Genomic DNA, 21024 nt, shown 5'->3' with positions numbered 1-21024 from the left:
TGGCTGTGTTGTTCCTCAGCTGTGGTTTCTCTCTTCATCTTCATCATCTGCTGTTCTCCAGTCTGAACCCAGAGACTCTGTGCAGGTTTGATCGGTGGATCCATGACTGTCACACACACTCTCCTGAGCGTCAGTGTCACAGAGTAAAGTGAGTCCTGTGTGTCTCTGGATCTCTGACGATCTTAAACTACTCAATAGTGCATTAGCGCCGCCACTGGCAGTGGAGAAACACAACACCTTCATCTCTGGAGGATCAGGGCTCAGGTCTCGCTTTCTCCTCAAGTCAGTCCACACTGAGACTCACACACCGTCCAGAGCAAACACAACATTGAGGAACTAATCACAACTACACACATATTCTAACAGTTTCTTACACTGTTTTCATCAGGGATGAATCAGGAACTGCTTCATATTCATGATTATGGGTGGAGCTCTATGACATCACTGCATGTGTGTGAAGACTTCAGTGAAAGTGAAACTGAACAGATGAACCTGAAGCTTCTTCACAACAACATTCAGAAACTCTGAAATCAACGATCAGATCTGATATTCACTCACAGGTAAGCGATGGGAATGTAAGTTCACTAGTTTAATGTCATGATGCAATATAAGAATGTTTGTCAAATCAAAGTCTGTGTTCATGTCACATATCAGAAACAGGAAGTGTGTGAACTGCAGACAGAATAAACAAAGTTCAGAGAAAATCATAACTCCATTAAACAGAAATGACACTTGGTGTTTATTTAGTAAGTTATTTGTTTGAAAAATTACAGTTCCACTAATTTTCTGTGTTGTCTTTTATAAAAGATCTTATGATGGTTTTAAAATGTTGTTGTAAAAGACCTGTTAAGTTTGCTGTTCTGTGGCTCCCAGAGACGCATATTTAGTTTCTGTTTAGTTTCTGTATTTAGAAGTTAAATTGTTAGTTCACCCAAAAATACCTTCGTTCATCTTCAGAACACAAATTAAGATATTTTTTTGATGAAATCCGATCCTCCATAGACAGCAATTTAATGACCAATTTCAAGGTCCAGAAAGAAATTGTTAAAATAATCCAAGTGGTTCAACCTTAATTTCATGTTTTTCTTCTAACTGATACAAAAAAATGAATAAAAATCTGCATACTAGCCTTTTTACCACTTTGTGTGTATGAAGGGAAAGCATTATACCATATATTAAGAGCTAATATTGATTTCTCACTAACATAAGCAAGAATAGATTCAACCCAAACAGACTGTTTAGCTGTCATAATTTTTTTAAATAAAAGTTATATTCCACCTTAAATATTGTTTAGACTCAATGACCAATCGTTGTGTAGTTAAAGAAGTCAAAATGGGACAAACTAATCGAGAGATTTGTCCACTAGGTGGCGCTTCAGGTTAACATTCATTATAGGAGATGCTTCCTCAGGTTCGACATTGAAACCTTTGATGTTGATAGCATTTTAATAGCTGGCCAACATATTTTGCACTGAACTGTTATATTTGCGCCCTTTTATGATTTCTGCATGAAATTATTTTTAAATTTCCAGCACTGGAACGTATTTTCATAATTTGCCATGGTGGCAACTCTCAGACAGATTGTAGCCTAAAGCTTTCAGCGGCAATGTGGATTGATGTGATTGGCAGACGTGCGCTGCAAATTCAAACAAGAGAACCAATCAAAAGCATCAGAATAGCATCGCTTTACTAAACAGCCTTTAAATGGCAGGAGACCTCACACACATCAAAAACAGGCAAAGCAACAAACTAATATTATTCAACATATCCTAGCTTTTTACAGAAGATATTCAGATATATTCTTTTGTAATCATTAACATTTTCATAACTAACTGTAATTTAATTACACATTTTTTCCTCAGTAACTGATAACAGTTAAATTTTTTTTGTAATTAAATTACATAACTCCATTATATGTCACAAGTTATTCCCCAAAACTGAGTATTTAACATGCAAAATCCATAGCCTAATTTATTCAGTGCATATAATTATCAAAATCCCTCTCATCAGTAATGTAGATGATATATTGTCATCACTTATCTTTTCAGCCATGGCGTCCTCCAGTGGTCCAGCACTAAATGAGGAGCTCCAGTGCTCCATCTGTCTGGAAGTGTTCACTGATCCAGTCACCACTCCATGTGGACACAACTTCTGCAGAACCTGCCTGAGCAAGTGCTGGACGGACATACAGCCCTGCTTCTGTCCACTCTGTAAAGATAAATTCAGCAAAAGACTTGATCTCAAGATTAATACAACACTCAGAGAGGTTGCGCAACACTTTAAGGAGAAGCTCAATCTAGGAGAACCTGAGGTGTTCTGTGATGTCTGTGATGAAAGAAAGCAGAAAGCTGTGAAGACCTGCCTGACGTGTCCAAGCTCTTACTGTGAGACTCATCTAGAGCCTCATCGCAGAGTCCCACGTCTAAAGAAACACAAACTCATCAATGCTGTGGAAAATCTGGAGGATTACATATGCCAGAAACACGAGAGACCTCTGGAGCTGTTCTGCAGAGATGATCAGACGTGTGTGTGTCTGTTCTGCACTGAAGGAGAACACAGGACTCACAACACTGTTCCTATAGAGGAGGAGAGCCGAGAGAAGAAGGTAAAGAGATACAAACAAAGCACTTTAAATATCCCATGAAATGCAGTTCCCTATCAGTCAGTCACGTTCAATGTTACGTCGGACTGAACTGACTTATAGGGATCTCGCCTGAGGGCCCAATCACCTTCGAGTGGCAACAGAACAAGCCAACAAGTCAGATTTGCATCGCAAGCCACTCCCCGCTTCCGGGTATATAAGGCAGCATGCAAACTCACACATTAAGCTGTTGCTTCTGTCAGGGAAAGATACATAGGATCCAATTGCAAGTAAAATGGTGCTTTATTTAGCTCTCAGAACACACAGAGGAAGATCACTCAGGAAGTCCGTAGTTACAGAGGAGGACCAGGATTTCCAGGCAGGCAGAGGAACAGGCGGATGAAACGCAGGGCTGGGACGCAGGGATGCAATGGGCAGATCCACAGCGGAGAATTTCAGAACCGAAACGGGCAGAACTCCCAGGGAAACACACACACACGACACAGCAAAGCCTGTAACTAACTGACAACACGTAAGAGTGAGTGAGGTGAATATATAGGGAGAGGTAATCAGGTGCAGCTGGATGTGATGATCAGAGCAGCAATCAGTAACCACGCCTCCAACACAACCACACAAACAGAGAGAGAATGAATCAATGAACCCATGAACCATGAGAGCTTCAGAGCAGAGCGGACATTGTTTCACTCTACTTTTCGATCATAATTCAGTGAGTCCACTGATCAGGAGGGAAGCTGTTCCTGTGTTGGTGTGACGGCACATTCCAGCGGAGATTGCGGCTGTTGAGTGCTTGCACGGTTAAGTTCAGCGGCTGTACCCCAGGGCGCTTCAACATCTAAAGAGCAATTTATGTAAAAGAGTAAACATGCAGATGCTGCATCTTTTTTAAGATGTCATTCCACCCGTTTATTTCTGGATGTGTTCATTTCCTGGCCTCGTCTGACAGCCCGAGCATGCTGAGGTAGCATTTGTTCATGAGTCATGCACCCACTGCAGGAAGATGACCATTGCAATGCTGAGATAAAGACTGAGATATGAGTGTAGAAAATTAAGGGAGAGGATGTTTGGTTGTGGATGTGGCTGATCTAAAATCCACAGTGCGTGTGGGTGAGAACTGACTGCTGATAGTTGTTGTTTTGTTTGTGAAGAATTGGGCAAAATCGTCTGAAGATAGGGAGGTGGTGGGGGAGGACAGTTAAATGTTCTGAAAAGTGTGCTTGAGTTTGAGGTGCTGTTGATCTTGTTTTGGAAATAAGAAGATTTAGCTGCATGTACTTCATCCGAGAAGGATGAGAGCAAGGACTGATACTTACCTAGATCAGATGGGTGGTTAGATTTACGCCATTTTCTCTCTGCTGCCCTGAATATCGTCCAGTGTTCACGAATAACATCAGATAACCAAGGGTTAGAGGGAGTAGCTCGTGCTGGCCTAAAAGAAAGAGGGCAAATACTGTCTAGACAAGAAGTTAAAGTGGAGCATAAAGTGTCACTTGCAGTGTTAACATCCATAGAGGAGAATTGTGTGGATGAGGGAAGGGAGGATGACAGAGTAGAGGAGAGATTAGAAGGAGAAAGTGAGCGCAGGTTTCGCCTGAATGTAACTGGTGGAGGAACTGGTGGTGTGATGAAGAAATGATCTGAGATGTGTAGAGGTTTGACCAAAATGTTGCCTGTAGAGCAGTTGCATGTGTAAATGAGGTCCAGATGATTACCAGATTTGTGGGTATGTGAAGTGATGAGGCGTTTGAGATCGAATGATGCTAGGAGGGAGTGGAAATCTGAAGTATAAGATTTGTCCAGGTGAATGTTGAAGTCGCCAAGGACTATGAGTGGGCTGCCATCCTCTGGGAATGAGGACAACAAAGGTGGTCAATGGACCTGGGGAGCGGTAAACTACTACAATATGGATTTTAAAGGGGGTTGTAAGCGTAATAGCGTGGTATTCAAATGTGTTGTTATTGCAAAGAGATGTATGAGTTGAGTATTTCCAGTTGTTAGAAATGAGAAGACCCGTTCCTCCACCCCTCCCAGTCTGGCGAGGGGTGTGGGAGAAAGAGAAGTTATTAGAAGGAGCAGCAGGTGTTGCTGAGTCTTCTGGGCGGACCCAAGTCTCAGTCAAGGCCAAGATTTTGAGAGCGGATTGAGTGGCAAAGCCTGGAATGAAGTCAGCTTTATTGACAGCTGACCGACAATTACATAGCCCCACAGAAAAAGAGGGAGGGACATTAGAGGAGGAGGAAACAGGACGTAGATTAGCAGTGTTACGGTGCCGTGAAGGCCTACGTGTAATAGTGGGGCATGGTTGAGAGATAACGGGAATGGCCTGGACACACATGGTTAGAGAGAGGAAAGGGAGGTGAAAGAGGACAAGAAACGGAGATAACTCTGTGCCTTACCGGAGTCCTTGCATCGGAGGAGTCGCGCAGAGGAAGAGTCGAATACAGATGTCTTTACCTACGTCGGTCTTCACACGCGGAGGCTGAAAATGCGCAGCTTCCGCGCCAGCCATGGAACGCTCGTTAAATAGAAACTATTCACTGCTTGAGTGAGCTCAGCTGGGAGCTCAGCAGGCTCTGATAATAATACTTAAAGCGACTCTGTTGAGAACTTTGCCCAGCAGTTCTCAGCAGTACAAATGCAGACAGAGACGATAAAACACATTCTGCCCCGGCAGAATGCTGCTGCTGTCTGTGGTTCGATGACACAATGCCTTCTCATGCATCTCAAGCCTCTCCCTCACGGGAACTGTGGAGCCAGGTAAGTTTGCCACCACAATCATGGCCCCCACACCGGGACACTATCACTTCAGCTGAAGCCCCCTCGATGAGGCATGCTTACGGGGGCTAGTTTCTTCCTATGTGGCATATTACCCGGCATATTACCTTGATACAAACAGGTAATATGCCGGGTAGGCTGGCTCAGTGTCTCTCTTGCTGCACCATTCCCCTCTGAGGACGGGATACGAGTGCCTATTCTGCTCCTCAGGTGAGTTCTCCAACTGTTGAACCCTGGAGTTCCTCCAGCATTCTCGGCAGTCAGATGCTGATGCCAGGTATAGTACTTGTGTGTATGCCCGGTTGGTCGGCCCCTGTACTAGACTAGATGCCTCCTAGGTGATCCTCTACCAACTCTGTAATGGTATTGACTCCACCCCTGAACAAGGCGGGTTCTGCCCATAGAGATCTTTCATATGTAGCACTCCCCAAATCGTCAGTCTGTATGTGTAAGTCCACATGTTACCTCCCTACGGGCAGGATGTAGTCTCACTGTATAGGGTCAGAAGGAACACAAGTGATCGACATAGGGCACTTACTCAGGGCAGTTGTTGTAACACTTTCCATCAATGACTGATAGGGAAGGTCTAGATTACTAATGTAACCCTTGTTCCCTGAAAGAGGTAACAGAGACATAACGTTCCATAGCCACAACTCCACTGAAACGGCAGGGACTCCGTCTCGTCTCCTCAGCAGAAAACTTAATGTGAGAGTTTGCCTTATATACCGGAAGCGGGGAATGGCTTGCGGTGCAAATCTCATTTGCCAATGTGCTTGTTCTATTACCACTTGAAGTTGATTGGTAAAAGTCACTCAGGTGAGATCCCATTATGTCAGTTCAGTCCGACGTAACGTCTCCATTCCCTCCTTCCGGCAATAGGGGTGACATTAGTAACCTAAATGTTTTCTTTCCTTAGTCTTGACATGTTGAAGAACCTGACCCTTAACAAAAAAACCCAGCTAAATCCAATAGTCTTTCATTACATCTAATAAAAGCTTTACTTTGTAATAAAAGCTGTTACCCCCAAAATTGTCAGACATGGACTAAAAGATTCAAAACTGTAATTTTGAATTCACATGATCTTTGAATGTTTTGTTTTATTCTATTAAACAAGCTATATTCAGTGATGAATGTGTTTTTCTCTGTTTGTAGAATCAGCTGGTTCAGACACAGACAGACGTTCATCAGATGATCCAGGACAGAATGAAGAAGATTCAAGAGATCAAACACTCTGTAGAGCTGAGAAAGGTTTGTGCTTCGATCAACCCCAGTTCATATCCTCTCTCATGGTCATTTCCGATCCCCCTCTCCCATTTCACTTTCTGATCACTCTTCAACTATCCTATCAAAAAATACATCTCAAAAAATTTAATGCATCATAATATTTCAATCTAATTAATAAAGGTGTTGAATACATTGAGAGTTCTGCCATCTTTTAGTAATCTTGGTTTATTGCACGAGTTGTATGCAGTTTTATTGGAGTGCTTTGTCAGCTTGTCCTCAAAAGCAGCATGAACATTTATTTAGTGTTACACTGAAAATCACACATTTTAACTCTTTCCCCGCCATTGCCGGAAATTTACGGCTTTCTGTGTTTTCACTGTTATACAGTAGGGGGCACTATTATACATCTTCTGAAAGAGCTGAGAACTGAATCTCCTGATTAAAACACAGGTGAATAAAAAACAGAAACAAGTGATTGCATATGTAAGAATATGCATACGTAAAATAATGCAATCAACATTAAAAAGCATATAAATCAAAACTGCCCATGTTACCCTAATGAAATGTCGACCCAGGAAGAGCTAAAGGACTATGAAGCTTTAGGGTGTTGATGGACTCGATCTACTCCATCTATGTTTTGATCATCTTTCTGAATCCGATTCAGATGTAGTCTTTAACAAAAATGCGTTTCTCTCTGGTGGGGAAAGAGTTAAGTGACATGAGTAGGGATGCACCGAATCCAGATTTTTGGGGTTCGGCCGAATACCGAATCCACTCGTTAAGATTTTGCCGAAGCCAAACCGAATACCGAATCCTACTCCCATCCTCAGTCCATTAACACAGTAAACACATTAATGAAGTAAACAAAGTCCACAGCAGTGTAGGAATGCTCATACTGCAAAATATGCAATGCGGTATTAAAATACAGCAGTAGCACAAGCTCCTGACTGGTGGAAAGCAAATGAAAGGCTCTCCCCGAGGCTGGCCACTCTAGCGAGGCATTCTCTCTGTATTCCCGGGGCATCAGTGCCATCTGATGCCTTGTTTAAGGCTTTTCGTAGTGTGGTTTTGGTCAAGTTTACTAAAGAAAACATTGTCACGCAAGTTCTTCTCGCCGCTGTTTCCTGATGGTTTATAGAACAATTACCCTGAGTCGCCCTTTGTCGTTTCAAAGAACAGCACAACGGAGAGTGCAGAAGTCGTTGGAGGCTCGCACTGCAGAGACAGACGAAAGTATAAACAAGACAAGGCTGTCAACAGGCTGCGCTCCAGACTAACCCACATCACGTAGACATGTTACTTTAAAAAAAAACAAAAAAAACAACAAGGTAAGGGTTGAGGTAGGCCTGCTGTTTTTATTTGACAAAAAAACTATTCCGGTTCTTCAAAGCTTCAAACGGATTCAGTGTATTTTCGTTTTGTAATCTTAATTTGGTAATTATTTAAGTGAAAAATATTTAGTGTAGGCCTATTTATTTTATTCTTTTTATTTATATTTTATTTGATCTGTATGCTGCTGTTTGCACGGTAAAATAAACCTGTGAAAAAAGTATATTTTTAATGGGTCATAGACACTCATCAATCATATTTTTATTTAATGCCAATTCAATATTATAATCTTATCAACTAATGGTTAATAATCGGATAATGAGCAGCGGTTGTCGGTTGGAAAAATTAACCAAAATGAGCATCCCAACAGCAGTGCATTTTTTATTTAATTTAAATGAAGAATAGGCATCATTATGTCAGGATGACTGTCCTTCCTACCTGAAGTTGCTGCATTTTGTCTGCTGTCTGTAGTTCATGCACAACTCGTATTCTTTCGGATGTTTACGCAAATGTTTTAACAGCGGCTATTGTTTAGGGTCCTTGCCACCACGAGACAAATCGGCATTGCAAATTGAACATGTAGCTCGACTTGAATCGCCTTCTTTTGACTGAAAGTACTGCCAGAAATCACGTTTTCTGTGCACAAGTTCCATTTTCACTTTCTCACAGCTGACTGCAGTCGAACGGTCCAGCTAGTAAACACCTTCCCATAATCAACAGCAGCGTTATTACGTTCGACCAGCGGAGCGCGCATAGTGCAAGCCTAGGGTTCGGTTCGGTGGAAAAAAATTCTAAGGTTTGGCAGAAACCAAACCAAGTCACAAAGCCAAATATTCGGCCGAATCCGAACCCGAATCCTGGATTCGGTGCATCCCTAGACATGAGGTTAATTGATGATGAGAGAATTTTCATTTTGTGGTGAAGTATTCCTTTAAATAATACGTAATAGATTAACAAATAGAACATCTCTAAACTGTTGTCATTCATCAGAGAAACACAGAGGAAGAGAAATCCTCCAGTGTTGAGCTCTTCACTGATCTGATCCGCTCCATTGAGAGATGTCAGTCTGAGCAGCTGAAGATGATGGAGGAACAGCAGAAAGCAGCAGAGAAACAGGCTGAAGATCTCATTAAAGAGCTGCAGCAGGAAATCACTGAGCTGAAGAGGAGAAACACTGAGCTGGAGCAGCTCTCACACACTGACCATCATCTCCATTTCGTACAGGTCTGTCAACATCTGTCTCATCATCATGTACAATATTACAGGACAAACCTGAGGTGGGGGACTTTGATCATATTCTGTTTTTGCTGTATCACTCCAATCATAATAGTTCCAAACAAGCCACAGCAAAAGAGGTGCACTGAAGGTGCTATATCCCCTATGCAGTGGCGGCTGGTGATAATTATTTTTTTTCGGGGGGGGGAAGGGGCGTCTTCACGTCTTCACTTTTATCTTTTTACACATTCATTTCCCACATATAATTGAATGAGGAAAGGAAAAACAAAACAAAAACAGCAACAACCGACTAGCATGTTGACTACTTGAACATACATTTTGCTCTCCTTTCTTTCTGGCCAGCAAATTTCTCAATGATTAAAGTCAGTCATCTCAGTAGTATCATGATGTTTGCATTGTTCAGTTAGATATTTGAGGTCTCTTACACCCGTTGTTGTCCATAAAAAACTTCAGTACCGACACTTTGAAATAAAAGACAGGGAAAGCAATAAAGGGCATTGCTAACAACACATCCAGCCAGCCATCTACGTTTCTCATAACAAGCGCGTGAATCTCCGAGTGCAGCTTCATCCTCTTTCACTGGCCTGCTGCTGGATTTGTAAATTGCGTTGGTCCGGTTCGAGATCCTTTTGTTTTCTTCCAGCGAACGCCTTATGAAAGAATTTGGTTTAACTGCTGCCATCTCTACGAAAGTGATCATCATAGCAAGGTTTTGGCGAGTCGGAGTGAATGTGTCACTTTCGCTTTAGTTGCCAAGAGTGTAAAGTTGAATGACAGGTGACGAGAACCAATCAGATTGGACAAAATAACACACATCCAATTCTGATTCGCAAGGGACCTGCGTCCGGAGGAGGATCTTTAAGAACCAATTAGAGACCAGCTTCAGGTCACATGCTGCCCGTATATTTTTAGACTCAGATAGACATCCATTTGTCCGGCGTCCCTCACGCATGAAACCGCATGAAACATATTGACGAACATATAAAATAGTTAACCGATCAAAGCCAGTTTTTATTAAATGCTGAGGCTCTTACTAACAGCCGTCACATCGTATGAGTAAACTATTTTATTTTTATTTCACTTTTATATCATTTTTGTATACATGTATATTTCTGGAATGTTGATGGGGGCGGTGCCCCAGCGCCCTCTATTGACCAGCAGCCACTGCTAGAATATCAGCCCCTATGGTAATTGTTAGTTTTATTATTATTTTTCCCCACTGGGAGTCTATGGCAGCCCTATGAACCATTAGTAGGAAAATTATGAAAACGGGCACACTTGTAGTGATGGTAATGAATAATAACCTAACCAACTTTGGGGTCTTTTGGACCAACTCTATAACCCCACAACCAGCTCAAACATTAACTTTTCAAATGATTATAACTTTTAAACCCTTTGTCATAGGATTACAATTCTTAGACCTTTACACCTGATTCCGCTTCTCATGCTGATCACATTCAATATCTCACATTAAGCCCATTTCAGTAGTTGACATTATAAAATGTACTGTACCTACACCTATGGTCAAGAGATCCAATTTTTTTTTTTTGCTCATAACTTTTGAAATGTTTATCAGAAATTAAGAGGTGGATGGATTATCTCAGCAAAGGAGAAGTGCTCACTAACACAAATTTAGACAGATTTGTGAATAATATTTGAGAGAAATAGGCCATTTGTGTACGTAGAAAAAAGTCCTCATGAAATCAAAATCGATTACAGGTCTTAGGGTGAACAATTAATCCGTGCAAGTTAATACACAGAAAAAAATGGTTTGCGTGGTAATCTTTAATCAAAATCTGAAAAGTAACTTCCGGTTCACGAAATACACCACAGCACTGAAATAAAATCAGTTGCAACATACGGTTCAATGGGACTTTAACTCTAATATGTCAACAAAATATTTGATGCTCTCTCTCTCTCTCTCTCTCTCTCTCTCTCTCTCTCTCTCTCTCTCTCTCTCTCTCTCTCTCTCTCTCCTGTAGATGAGCTCATCTCTGTACAGTCGTCCACACACCAAAAACTGGACTGAGATCAGGATTGACTCTGATGTGAATCTGAATGTGAACTCTCTGATTAGAGCTCTGACTGAACTGAAGAAAACTCATGAGACACTAAATGAAAAGCTCAGTCAAACTGGTATGAGAATATCATACAGTGTACAGATTTTTTTTTGTTAGTAAATATCTACGGAAAAAAAAATTCAAGGAAAATATATAATATTTTTGCATCTGTGACCTGTGAATTATTTTTTCTCTGTCTGCAAAAGATCACACTGTTTATAAATATAACCACAACATAACTTCAACCTGCCATGTTAGCATTAGACTGGTGTGATAAAATCACTTACTAAACCCAGTCTAGGTAAAGTTTAAATTTAACTCACGTCATAATCAGTTAAAACACTATGACTTTAACTTACTTTAGAGACATGTAAGCAACATGATGTAACTATCCGTGTACAAACACCAGTGTTGCCACAGTTACTTTGAAAAAGTAACTTAGTTACTTTACAGATTACTTGATTTTAAAAGTAACTAAGTTACTTTACAGATTACTTGATTTTAAAAGTAACTAAGTTAGATTACAAGTTACTTTATTAGTTACATTCATCAGTTGCCGACAACACCTCTGCAGCCTCAACATAAAAATGACAACCGTTTTTGCCAACACTAAACATAAAACATGTTACACTACACTAAACATAAAACACTAAACATAAAACCCTAAACATGTTAATGAAAAGGTACAAATTACTTTGTTTTTATTAAATACATTTATGAAAAACAATTTATATTTAATTTTTAATTTATATTTATATATGAATGTAAATAATTATATGGGCCTACACAAATAATATAAAATTACAAGATTTATATTTTATTGTAAACGTAATGTGCAGCTCTGTAAAGGGACAACAAATATATGATCGATCCGTGAGAACAATATATTTTTTAATAATCTTTAAGTGCACAAAACTATGAAAATATATGAAACGCTTCAAAACAGAGCGGCAACAAAGCGCTTCTGCGCATCCCGGGTGCAGAATGATGCGCTTAAAGCAACATGGAATCAGAGTGTGCAGTGCAGCGCGAGTGCACATTGAAAAGTCCACGGCATAAAGAGAAGATGAGCGTCGGGCCCACAAATCCTAGTCTACTATGTAGCCTATCGGTCCAAACATTCACTGATTATTTGTTTCTTCACAGTTTTTAATTCTGGTTATTGTGCGTGTGATGCTAATTAATAGTCCTTGTGTTGTCACCTGAGTAGCGAGCACAACATCTTTCAGAAACCGCAAGATAAACTCCAGGAAGATAAATTATTTTATCAACATATCAAGTATTATAACGGGAATATATCATATTGGAGTGAGCTTTACCGTGCTACTGCTGACTGGAACCGAACGACGCGCAGTTTGAATGCTGAACGGAGAATGACAGAGCAGCGGAGGAAAGACATTCAGCTATGGAATGGCTTTAGATGACTTTGAAGGCTACTAGCAAATAATAATATACTAATAATGATTGCTGAAGGATAATGTGACAATATATATTTCTGATGATTATTTAATTATCACGACATGCCTAATCTGAACAAGTGACTGCCTGTCTTGAGTTTTGTCGACAGACGGAGCGGCCGACTCATAATTCTCTATGCAGGAAAAACCCTGCTGAGACTAAACAAGAAAGCAAAAATATATATTTTTACTAAGGAAAATGACAAAAAAAAAGTAACTCACAGTGACTTGGATAAGTTACTTTAATCTGATTACTGGTTTGGAAATAGTAACGCGTTAGATTACTCGTTACTGGAAAAAGTGGTCAAATTAGAGTAACGCGTTACTAAGTAACTAAGTAACTAAGTTACTAAGTAACGCGTTACTGGCATCACTGACAAACACTAACACATCAGCAGAACTCACTACACACCACTGATGCTGCCAATAGAGAGAAACTCACTGTTAACCTGAAATTATTCCTATTAATAATTCATCATTATATTGTCATCTGTGTTCACAGGGTTGAAGTTTGTGCAGAAGTTTGCAGGTACAGTGTGACTGACACAATACACTCACAATACTTCTGTTTATAATCTGTATTATATACTGTACATCTGAACATGTTTGTTCTGAAGTTGATTGATAATGTCTGATCTCTCTCAGTGGATGTGACTCTGGATCCTGATACAGCGGATCCATATCTCATCCTGTCTGAGGATGGAAAACAAGTCAGTCATGGAGGCATTAGGCGGAACGTCCCAGAAAACCCAAAGAGATTTGATAAGGGTTATTGTGTTCTGGCAAAGCAGGGATTCAGTTCAGGGAGATTTTACTATGAGGTGCAGGTGAAGGGAAAGACTGAGTGGAGATTAGGAGTGGCCAGAGAATCCATTAACAGGAAGGAGATGATCACACGGAGACCTGATAATGGATTCTGGACTGTGATTCTGAGTAATGAGAATGAATATGAAGCTTGTGAAAGTCCACCTGTCTCTTTATCTCTGAGAGTGAAACCTGAGAAGGTGGGTGTGTTTGTGGATTATGAGGAGGGTCTGGTCTCTTTTTATGACGTGGAGTCCAGATCTCATCTCTACTCTTTCACTGGTCAGACTTTCACTGAGAAACTCTATCCATTTTTCAGCCCTGGCCGTAATGATGAAGGTGAAAACTCAAACCCACTGATCATCTCACCTTTAATGAATTAGAATATGTGAATAAAAACAAAAACATAATTTGCACAAACCGGAATCAAGAAGATTTTACTAACAATTACAAAGAAATTAATATGTGATGGGCAAAATGTGTACAAGTGCAAAAATGAACTGTATATTCAGGCCCAACCACTGACAAAATATCAACTATAAAATATTTGTGATTTATATGTTGTTTGAAAAAAAAAAAGAAAAAAAAAAAAAATATATATATATATATTTCATCACTACATTTGAATGGCACAAACACAAATATTTGTTTGTTTTTCTCTTTAATTTCTCCTTTGCTTTTGCTTTTCAAATCTACTATGAGATTCTACATAATATGCTACATTTCCAAACTTTCCAGAGTGTTTATATTGTTATTTTGTAAGGAAATTTCTGAAGTCATTTTCTCTTTCTCTCATCTCCAGCTGTTAATATTGAATGTCTTGTGAAATGTTGAGGCTTTTGGTTTATATTGTAATAAGTGCAGCATCTGAATAAAGACAAGTGTTCAATTCTATAACTGATATTGATTATAATCTAAACAGATAATTATCATATAAACACATTAGAGAATGAAAGTTCATGAGCATCTGCTCACATAAACATTACAACAGACAGACAGGATAAGAATAAAACAGAATCTCATTGATTGTGACACAAAGATTGTGAATGAAATTGCACAATTAGGAGAAAAACTCTAATATAATCTAATAGGAATCGTGACAGTGAATCCATGCACCTGAGTGAGCTGACGGCAGGTGATGCCAGGAGCTTCTGAGAGCCGGAGACGGTGGGAACAAACTTCTCCATCAGTGTAACCGTCGCAAGCTTCTCCACATCACTGACAGACAGAAAGACAATATCAACTCTCTGGAAGCTGTTCACTCTTTAAATATCATATTTAAAGGGTAACTAAACCCCTGCTCAGAGCTTAACTCCACCCACTGTCAATTTTTAAAAAATGCTGGAAAAGTGGGCAGAGCCCAGCGGAGACAGAGGGGACGAACCGAGGGCGGGGCTGAGCGGAGGGCGTGCACCTGAGAACCGCAGTGATGGATTGATTGACAGCTGTCAGACTCGCGAGTCAAAAGATGGAGAATGACTGGAGTGACGCCAGCTTTGCAACAGAGCGGTCATTCTCCTACCTTCTCCTGAAGTGGAGGAGGGTGAAAGGTCTGTAGACACAAACCCGGAGCCTTATCAATGCGAGCCGCTGCTCAAACTGCGTTAACTCCCGATGCAGACAATGAAGCAGCAGCGCAAGAGAACTGACCTAATCTATGAACAGTCAAATCCTTATACTGAATGCCACTAAAAACAGATCAGATATCTGATATACATACGATGTATTTTCAATCAAATTAACTGAATCAATAAGTTCAGACCTAAAAGCCTATAATAAACGGATTTCCTCAAATAAGTTACGGCGCATTCACACGGGGCTTCGGCGTCAACGCTTGATGGAGGGCGTGGCTGAAGCTTGGTGCCTGACGCGACCGTCATAGTGACAACAGCTAATCACATTACTTGCCGCTTGGACCACAACACAACACAAAAAAGCGCCTTTTTTGACAGCTAGTCTGTGAGACTATTTTGTGTATGAAAACTGATCACTTTAATATTTGATTCCTCATTTGGCTGGGGGATAGCGCCTATTTGAACCACACATGATATGATATGCTGCTGTCATTCAATGATAAACAGAGTACACGGACGGAATACAAGCATGATACATTCCAGATTCTCCAACCGTCTCTGCCACCTCCTTCCAGGCCTGGTCTCTCCAGTTTGTGTCCCGGTATGTAAATAATGATTGGTAGTAAAGGACCGGGTGATTACCCACCGGAATTATTAGCTTTTCCTCCATTTTAGATCGTTCTTTACTCTTCATTCACTCTTCATTCACCGGTGTTTTAAACGAACGCGATTGGCTAGCGTCTGCTCTAGGATATTTGCATAGGGTGATCTGATTGGATGACGCCTGCGTTGGCGCTTGAAAAGTTGAGAAATCTTCAACTTTTGCCGCTTGCAACGCGAGTGAAGCGCCGCGACGGAACGCACAATTCAGTTCGGCAACACATGACGTCACCCATTCAAAGTAAACGAGAAGCGTTGACGCCGACGCCCCGTGTGAATGCGGCGTTAGACTATATACGCCAGCACGGTATTGTTGTTCGTTACCGAGGCAACCACTTGCGTGTCAGGGTTTGAAAGCGCATCTCATGTATGAAAATGATCTGTACACATGACGGGCGGCAATAATATCGCAAGAAAAGCCTGACATGTACTGACAACTGCATTATTGAACCGTATTTTCTTCATTACAATGTTAAAGCAAGTGTCAAGTGAGTTTCATTCATAATGTTTCTACTTCATGTAACATGACAGTTCATACTGGAGTGAAGCCGTTCATCGTGTGATTGGGGGAAACTTTCTGAGGGCGTGGTGAGCTCGTGTCAGGGGCGCGGATAGTGAGCCGTTGGAAGTACCATCCTACGTCACGATGTACCACAACGTCCAGTAGGAAAATTCAACTGCAGTAGCCACCGTTCAACCTTAAGAGGGCAGCACTTTGGCGGTTTTACACCATATTTTATAGAATTAAAACACTTTATACTCAAATGTCAAAACATTTACTCGAATCAATGAACAGCATTAATAAAGCCCCAGTATTACAGATCATTAACTAAAAAAAGTTGGTTTAGGGTTTAGTTACCCTTTAATGCAGTACAATCTATGTTTCTGAACCAATCTAAAGTGCATGAACACGTCACAGCTGAAATTAAACTGCTGTTAAACACTGAAAGTCTTACCCATACGGGATCTTCCTGACGCTCTGCATTCCCAATCCCTCTATACGGAACAAAACGTTCCTCAACACTTGTGACAGCGGGTTCAGGAACGGGATCTTGACTGTCAACTCTTTCCCCAGCACAGCGTCCTCTAGAGGCTGAAACAGCACAAACACAATCAATGATGGAGAGTTTCATGATGAACTGAATCCAAATACGACGCCTTTAGATGTTTCACCAGGTTCAGCATCAACACTAAACGCAATGGATTCTCACACATGACGTAACTGAACATACTGTGACAGATTGAATGTGCAAAATAGAGAATGAGATTTAAGATCTAAGATTGAGAAAATAAACCAAGACTGTTCCTCTTATAGTCTGGACTGTGTGGGGGAAACTGGAGCACCAGGAGGAAACACACACTTACACTGTCGTGTCTCACGTGTAATGCGTGTGATGACACATTGAGTTCAACAAGTTGAGTACACCATCAGTCTGTCTCCATTCTGATTTAATCCGATGTCTTCAGCTGGTTTAAGCGATGATATAACAATGTCGATGGGAACAGAAAGTAGATGAGTATCAAGTTAAATGTGATTGCGAGTTAATTGAAACCAGAAAATGGATTCTGCCGCATCAGTGCAGTGGGACCACGCTGGACGAGATGGCTGTCGGCATTTGAACTGTTTACGGATGGAAAAGGATTGCTGTTAGGAGAAGGCGCAAATGACGCGACGAAACAGCGAAGAAGGGCACTATTACTTCATCACGCGGGCACAGATTTGCAAGATATATTTTCAACATTGGAGGACACACGAACCGCAACAGATTAAGACGCTGCTGTGGCCTCTTTAAATGCGTACTTTGTTCCCAGAGTAAACATCGGCAGCATTGGTGAGACAGTCCTTCTATCAAATCATGCAACAAGGTGAGACTGTACAACAGACAAGCTGCAAAAGACTGTGATTTTGGTGTTGACAGAGATAATCAGCTACGTGATGCAGTTTTGAGCAAATGCAGTTCGGATTACATCCGGAGAAAACTGTTAGAAGAAGGGACAGAACAAACATTGACGCTTACACTCGAAATTGCCATGCCATGTGAACGTCTGGAGTTGCCATGCATGTCAGTTAGCCAGAAAGTGAAAAAGAATCAGTACATCGGATTGTGAAAAAAGGGGGGTAATATCAAAAGAGAATCCCAAAACAAGGGGCAGAAAAGAGAGAAAGACAGTGTTATAGATGCGGGAGACTGGATCATTTTGCCAAAGACCCAACCTGTCCGGCAAGGGGCAAAGAATGCAGAAAATGCAAAGGCGTCAATCACTTTGCCAAAATGTGCAAAACCAAAAATTTAACTAAACAGACAGCAAAATATGTCAGTGGAGAAACGAACAAAATTGCTGATAATCAATATGCATTTGTAGTGAAAGACTGTGAATCGAACAGATATACATTTGCTGTTGGTGGAGTTGAGTTGGACATGTTGATTGAATCCGGGGCCACAAGCAATATCGTAGATGAAGCTACATGGGAAGTATTGAAAAGCAGAAGAATTGTGTGCCACTCATACAAGTCTGATAAAAAGCTATATGCTAATGCTTCTAAATATGCTTTGAATATTACAATTTAATAATTCTTAAATCAATATGACATCCTCAATAAACCCGTCTCCAGCGTGTTGCCTCCGATCTTTCGAATATTCCGATCTATTATGACCTCTGACCTGTAAAGTTGCCAGAATAATAATCATACGCTGTTTGTTAATTGGCCAGAGAAGAACTGGCACCCCGACTGAGCCTGGTTTCTCCCAAGGTTTATTTTCCTCCATTCTGCTCCTGATGGGGTTTTGGTTTCCTTGCCACTGTTGCCTCTGGCTTGGCGTGCTCAGTTGGGGACACTAAATTTTTCTACTAAATATCCAAATAAATCTAATTATTAAACTAAATTAACCATTTAAACTAAATTACTGATCGAATTATTGATCTAAAGCCCACACTGTCGCTGTGTGATGGTTGAGATGGGCTGATGACATCAGTGTTTTTTCCGGAGTAGCTATGCGGCTGAATAAAATTATGCTGCATTATTTTCCTGTTTAACACTGTAAAGCTGCTTTGAAACAATCTGCATTGTTAAAAGCGCTATATAAATAAGGCTGACTTGACTTGACTTGACTTCTAAAGAACCCCTGCCCATAAAAGGAGCTTTCACATGTGAAAAATTCGGGGACATGTTCCCCGAATTAGTAAATACAAAAAAAAAAACATCAAAACCATTCAACAGTAAAAATTTAATTGACGTCCAACAAATAAACAAAATATATAATACAGATGAACAATTGATAAAGCTTGGGTTGCTGAATATTAGATCCCTTTCCCCAAAAGCGCTTATTGTTAATGATATTATTACAGATAATAATCTAGATGTGCTCTGTTTGACAGAAACCTGGCTAAAACCTGACGACTACATTACCTTAAATGAGTCCACCCCCCAAGATTATTGTTATAAACATGAGCCGCGTCTGAAAGGTAATGGGGGAGGGGTTGCTGTAATTTATAATAATATCTTCAGTATTACTCAGAAGTCTAGTTTCAAATATAATTCCTTCGAAGTTTTGGTGCTTTATGTAACGCTATGTAGTGTACATGATAAAACCCGTTCAACATTTGTGTTAGCTACTGTTTACAGGCCACCTGGGCATAATACAGACTTTATCAAAGAATTTGCTGATTTTCTATCAGAGTTAGTACTGGCCGTAGATAAAGTACTAATTGTTGGTGATTTTAATATCCATGTTGACAACGGAAAAGACGTATTGGGATTAGCATTTAAAGACACACTAAACTCTATTGGAGTTAGGCAACACGTGTCAGGAGCCACTCATCGCCATAATCATACTTTAGACCTAATATTGTCACATGGAATAAATGTTGATACCGTTGAAATTCTGCAGCAGAGCGATGACATCTCAGATCATTACTTAGTATCATGTATACTTAATTTAGCTAAGGTTGCAAAGCCGCCCCCTCGCTTTAAAAATGGCAGGACAATCACTGCCGCTACTAAAGATTGCTTTTTAAATAATCTCCCTCATCAGTATCATCTGCTCAGCATCCCAGATAGTATAGAAGAACTCGATGTTGCAACAGAAACTATTGACTCTCTCTTTTGCAGTACTTTAGACACAGTTGCTCCTCTGCGCTTAAAGAAGATTAAAGAAAATAGTCCAACGCCGTGGTACAATGAGCACACCCGGGCCCTTAAAACAGCAGCCAGAAAAATGGAGCGCAGCTGGAAGAAAACAAAATTAGAGGTATTTCGTAATTCGTGGAAAGAGCACATGATCACATACAGAAAGGCTGTAAAAACTGCTAGATCTGCTTATTTCTCAACTCTCTTGGAAGAAAACAAACACAACCCAAGGTATTTATTCGATACAGTGGCTAAATTAACCAAAAATAAAGCTTCAACTTCTGATGATTGTAAACAGCACAGCAGTAATGACTTTATGAACTTCTTCACATGTAAGATTGATAATATTAGGAAAATTTTTTTAACCATGCAGCCGTCTAATACAGCATCACATCAGACAGAGCATTGTAGTGTCACTGAGGAAAAATTACACTCATTCACTGCTATAGGAGAAGAAGAATTGGCTAAACTCGTTAAATCATCAAAATCGACAACATGTATGCTCGACCCTATACCAACTAGGCTATTAAAAGAGATCCTACCAGAGGTCATAGATCCTCTTCTTAATATCATTAATTCATCTTTGTCATTAGGATATGTACCGAAAACTTTTAAGTTGGCTATTATTAAACCACTTATTAAAAAACCGCAACTTGATCCTACAGATTTAGTCAATTATAGACCAATCTCAAATCTACCCTTTCTGTCAAAAACACTAGAAAAGGCAGTGTCTTCACAATTATGTTCCTTTTTAGAAAGAAATGGTATCTGTGAGGATTTCCAGTCAGGATTTAGACCGTATCATAGCACTGAGACTGCTCTCGTCAGAGTTACAAATGATTTGCTCTTATCATCCGATCGTGGCTGTATCTCTCTATTAGTGTTACTCGATCTTAGCGCTGCATTTGATACTATCGACCACAACATTCTTTTGAATAGACTCGAAAATTATGTAGGTATTAGTGGAATTGCATTATCATGGTTTAAATCATACCTATGCGACCGTTATCAGTTTGTAGTAGTAAATAAATGAAGATATGTCACACCGATCGCAAGTTCAGTATGGAGTACCGCAAGGCTCAGTGCTAGGACCGCTACTCTTCACCCTGTACATGCTACCACTGGGAGATATCATTAGGAAGCATGGCGTTAGTTTTCATTGTTATGCTGACGATACT

At 40.4% G+C, this 21024-nt stretch overlaps 1 protein-coding gene across 2 annotated transcripts; it reads left to right on the top strand.

Moving 5' to 3' along the window:
• Positions 1 to 443: 443 nt before the first annotated feature.
• LOC307117645 (E3 ubiquitin-protein ligase TRIM39-like) lies at positions 444 to 14051 on the top strand. 2 transcript variants are annotated; one of them, XM_079802620.1, is made up of 7 exons: positions 444 to 560; positions 2048 to 2604; positions 6526 to 6621; positions 8917 to 9150; positions 11145 to 11298; positions 13182 to 13208; positions 13325 to 14051. In XM_079802620.1, exons 2-7 carry the CDS (start codon positions 2050 to 2052, stop codon positions 13864 to 13866), a joined length of 1608 nt encoding a protein of 535 aa, XP_079658746.1. In that variant the 5' UTR covers positions 444 to 560; positions 2048 to 2049; the 3' UTR covers positions 13867 to 14051. The 2 variants fall into 2 exon arrangements, with proteins under 2 accessions (XP_079658746.1, XP_079658747.1); XM_079802621.1 differs by having other exon boundaries at positions 457 to 575.
• Positions 14052 to 21024: the final 6973 nt, after the last annotated feature.

This window comes from Gobio gobio, assembly GCF_949357685.1.
Source record: "Gobio gobio genome assembly, chromosome: 21".
In the NCBI taxonomy this organism is placed as follows: domain Eukaryota; kingdom Metazoa; phylum Chordata; class Actinopteri; order Cypriniformes; family Gobionidae; genus Gobio; species Gobio gobio.
This window is presented reverse-complemented; position numbering and strand designations above follow the sequence as displayed.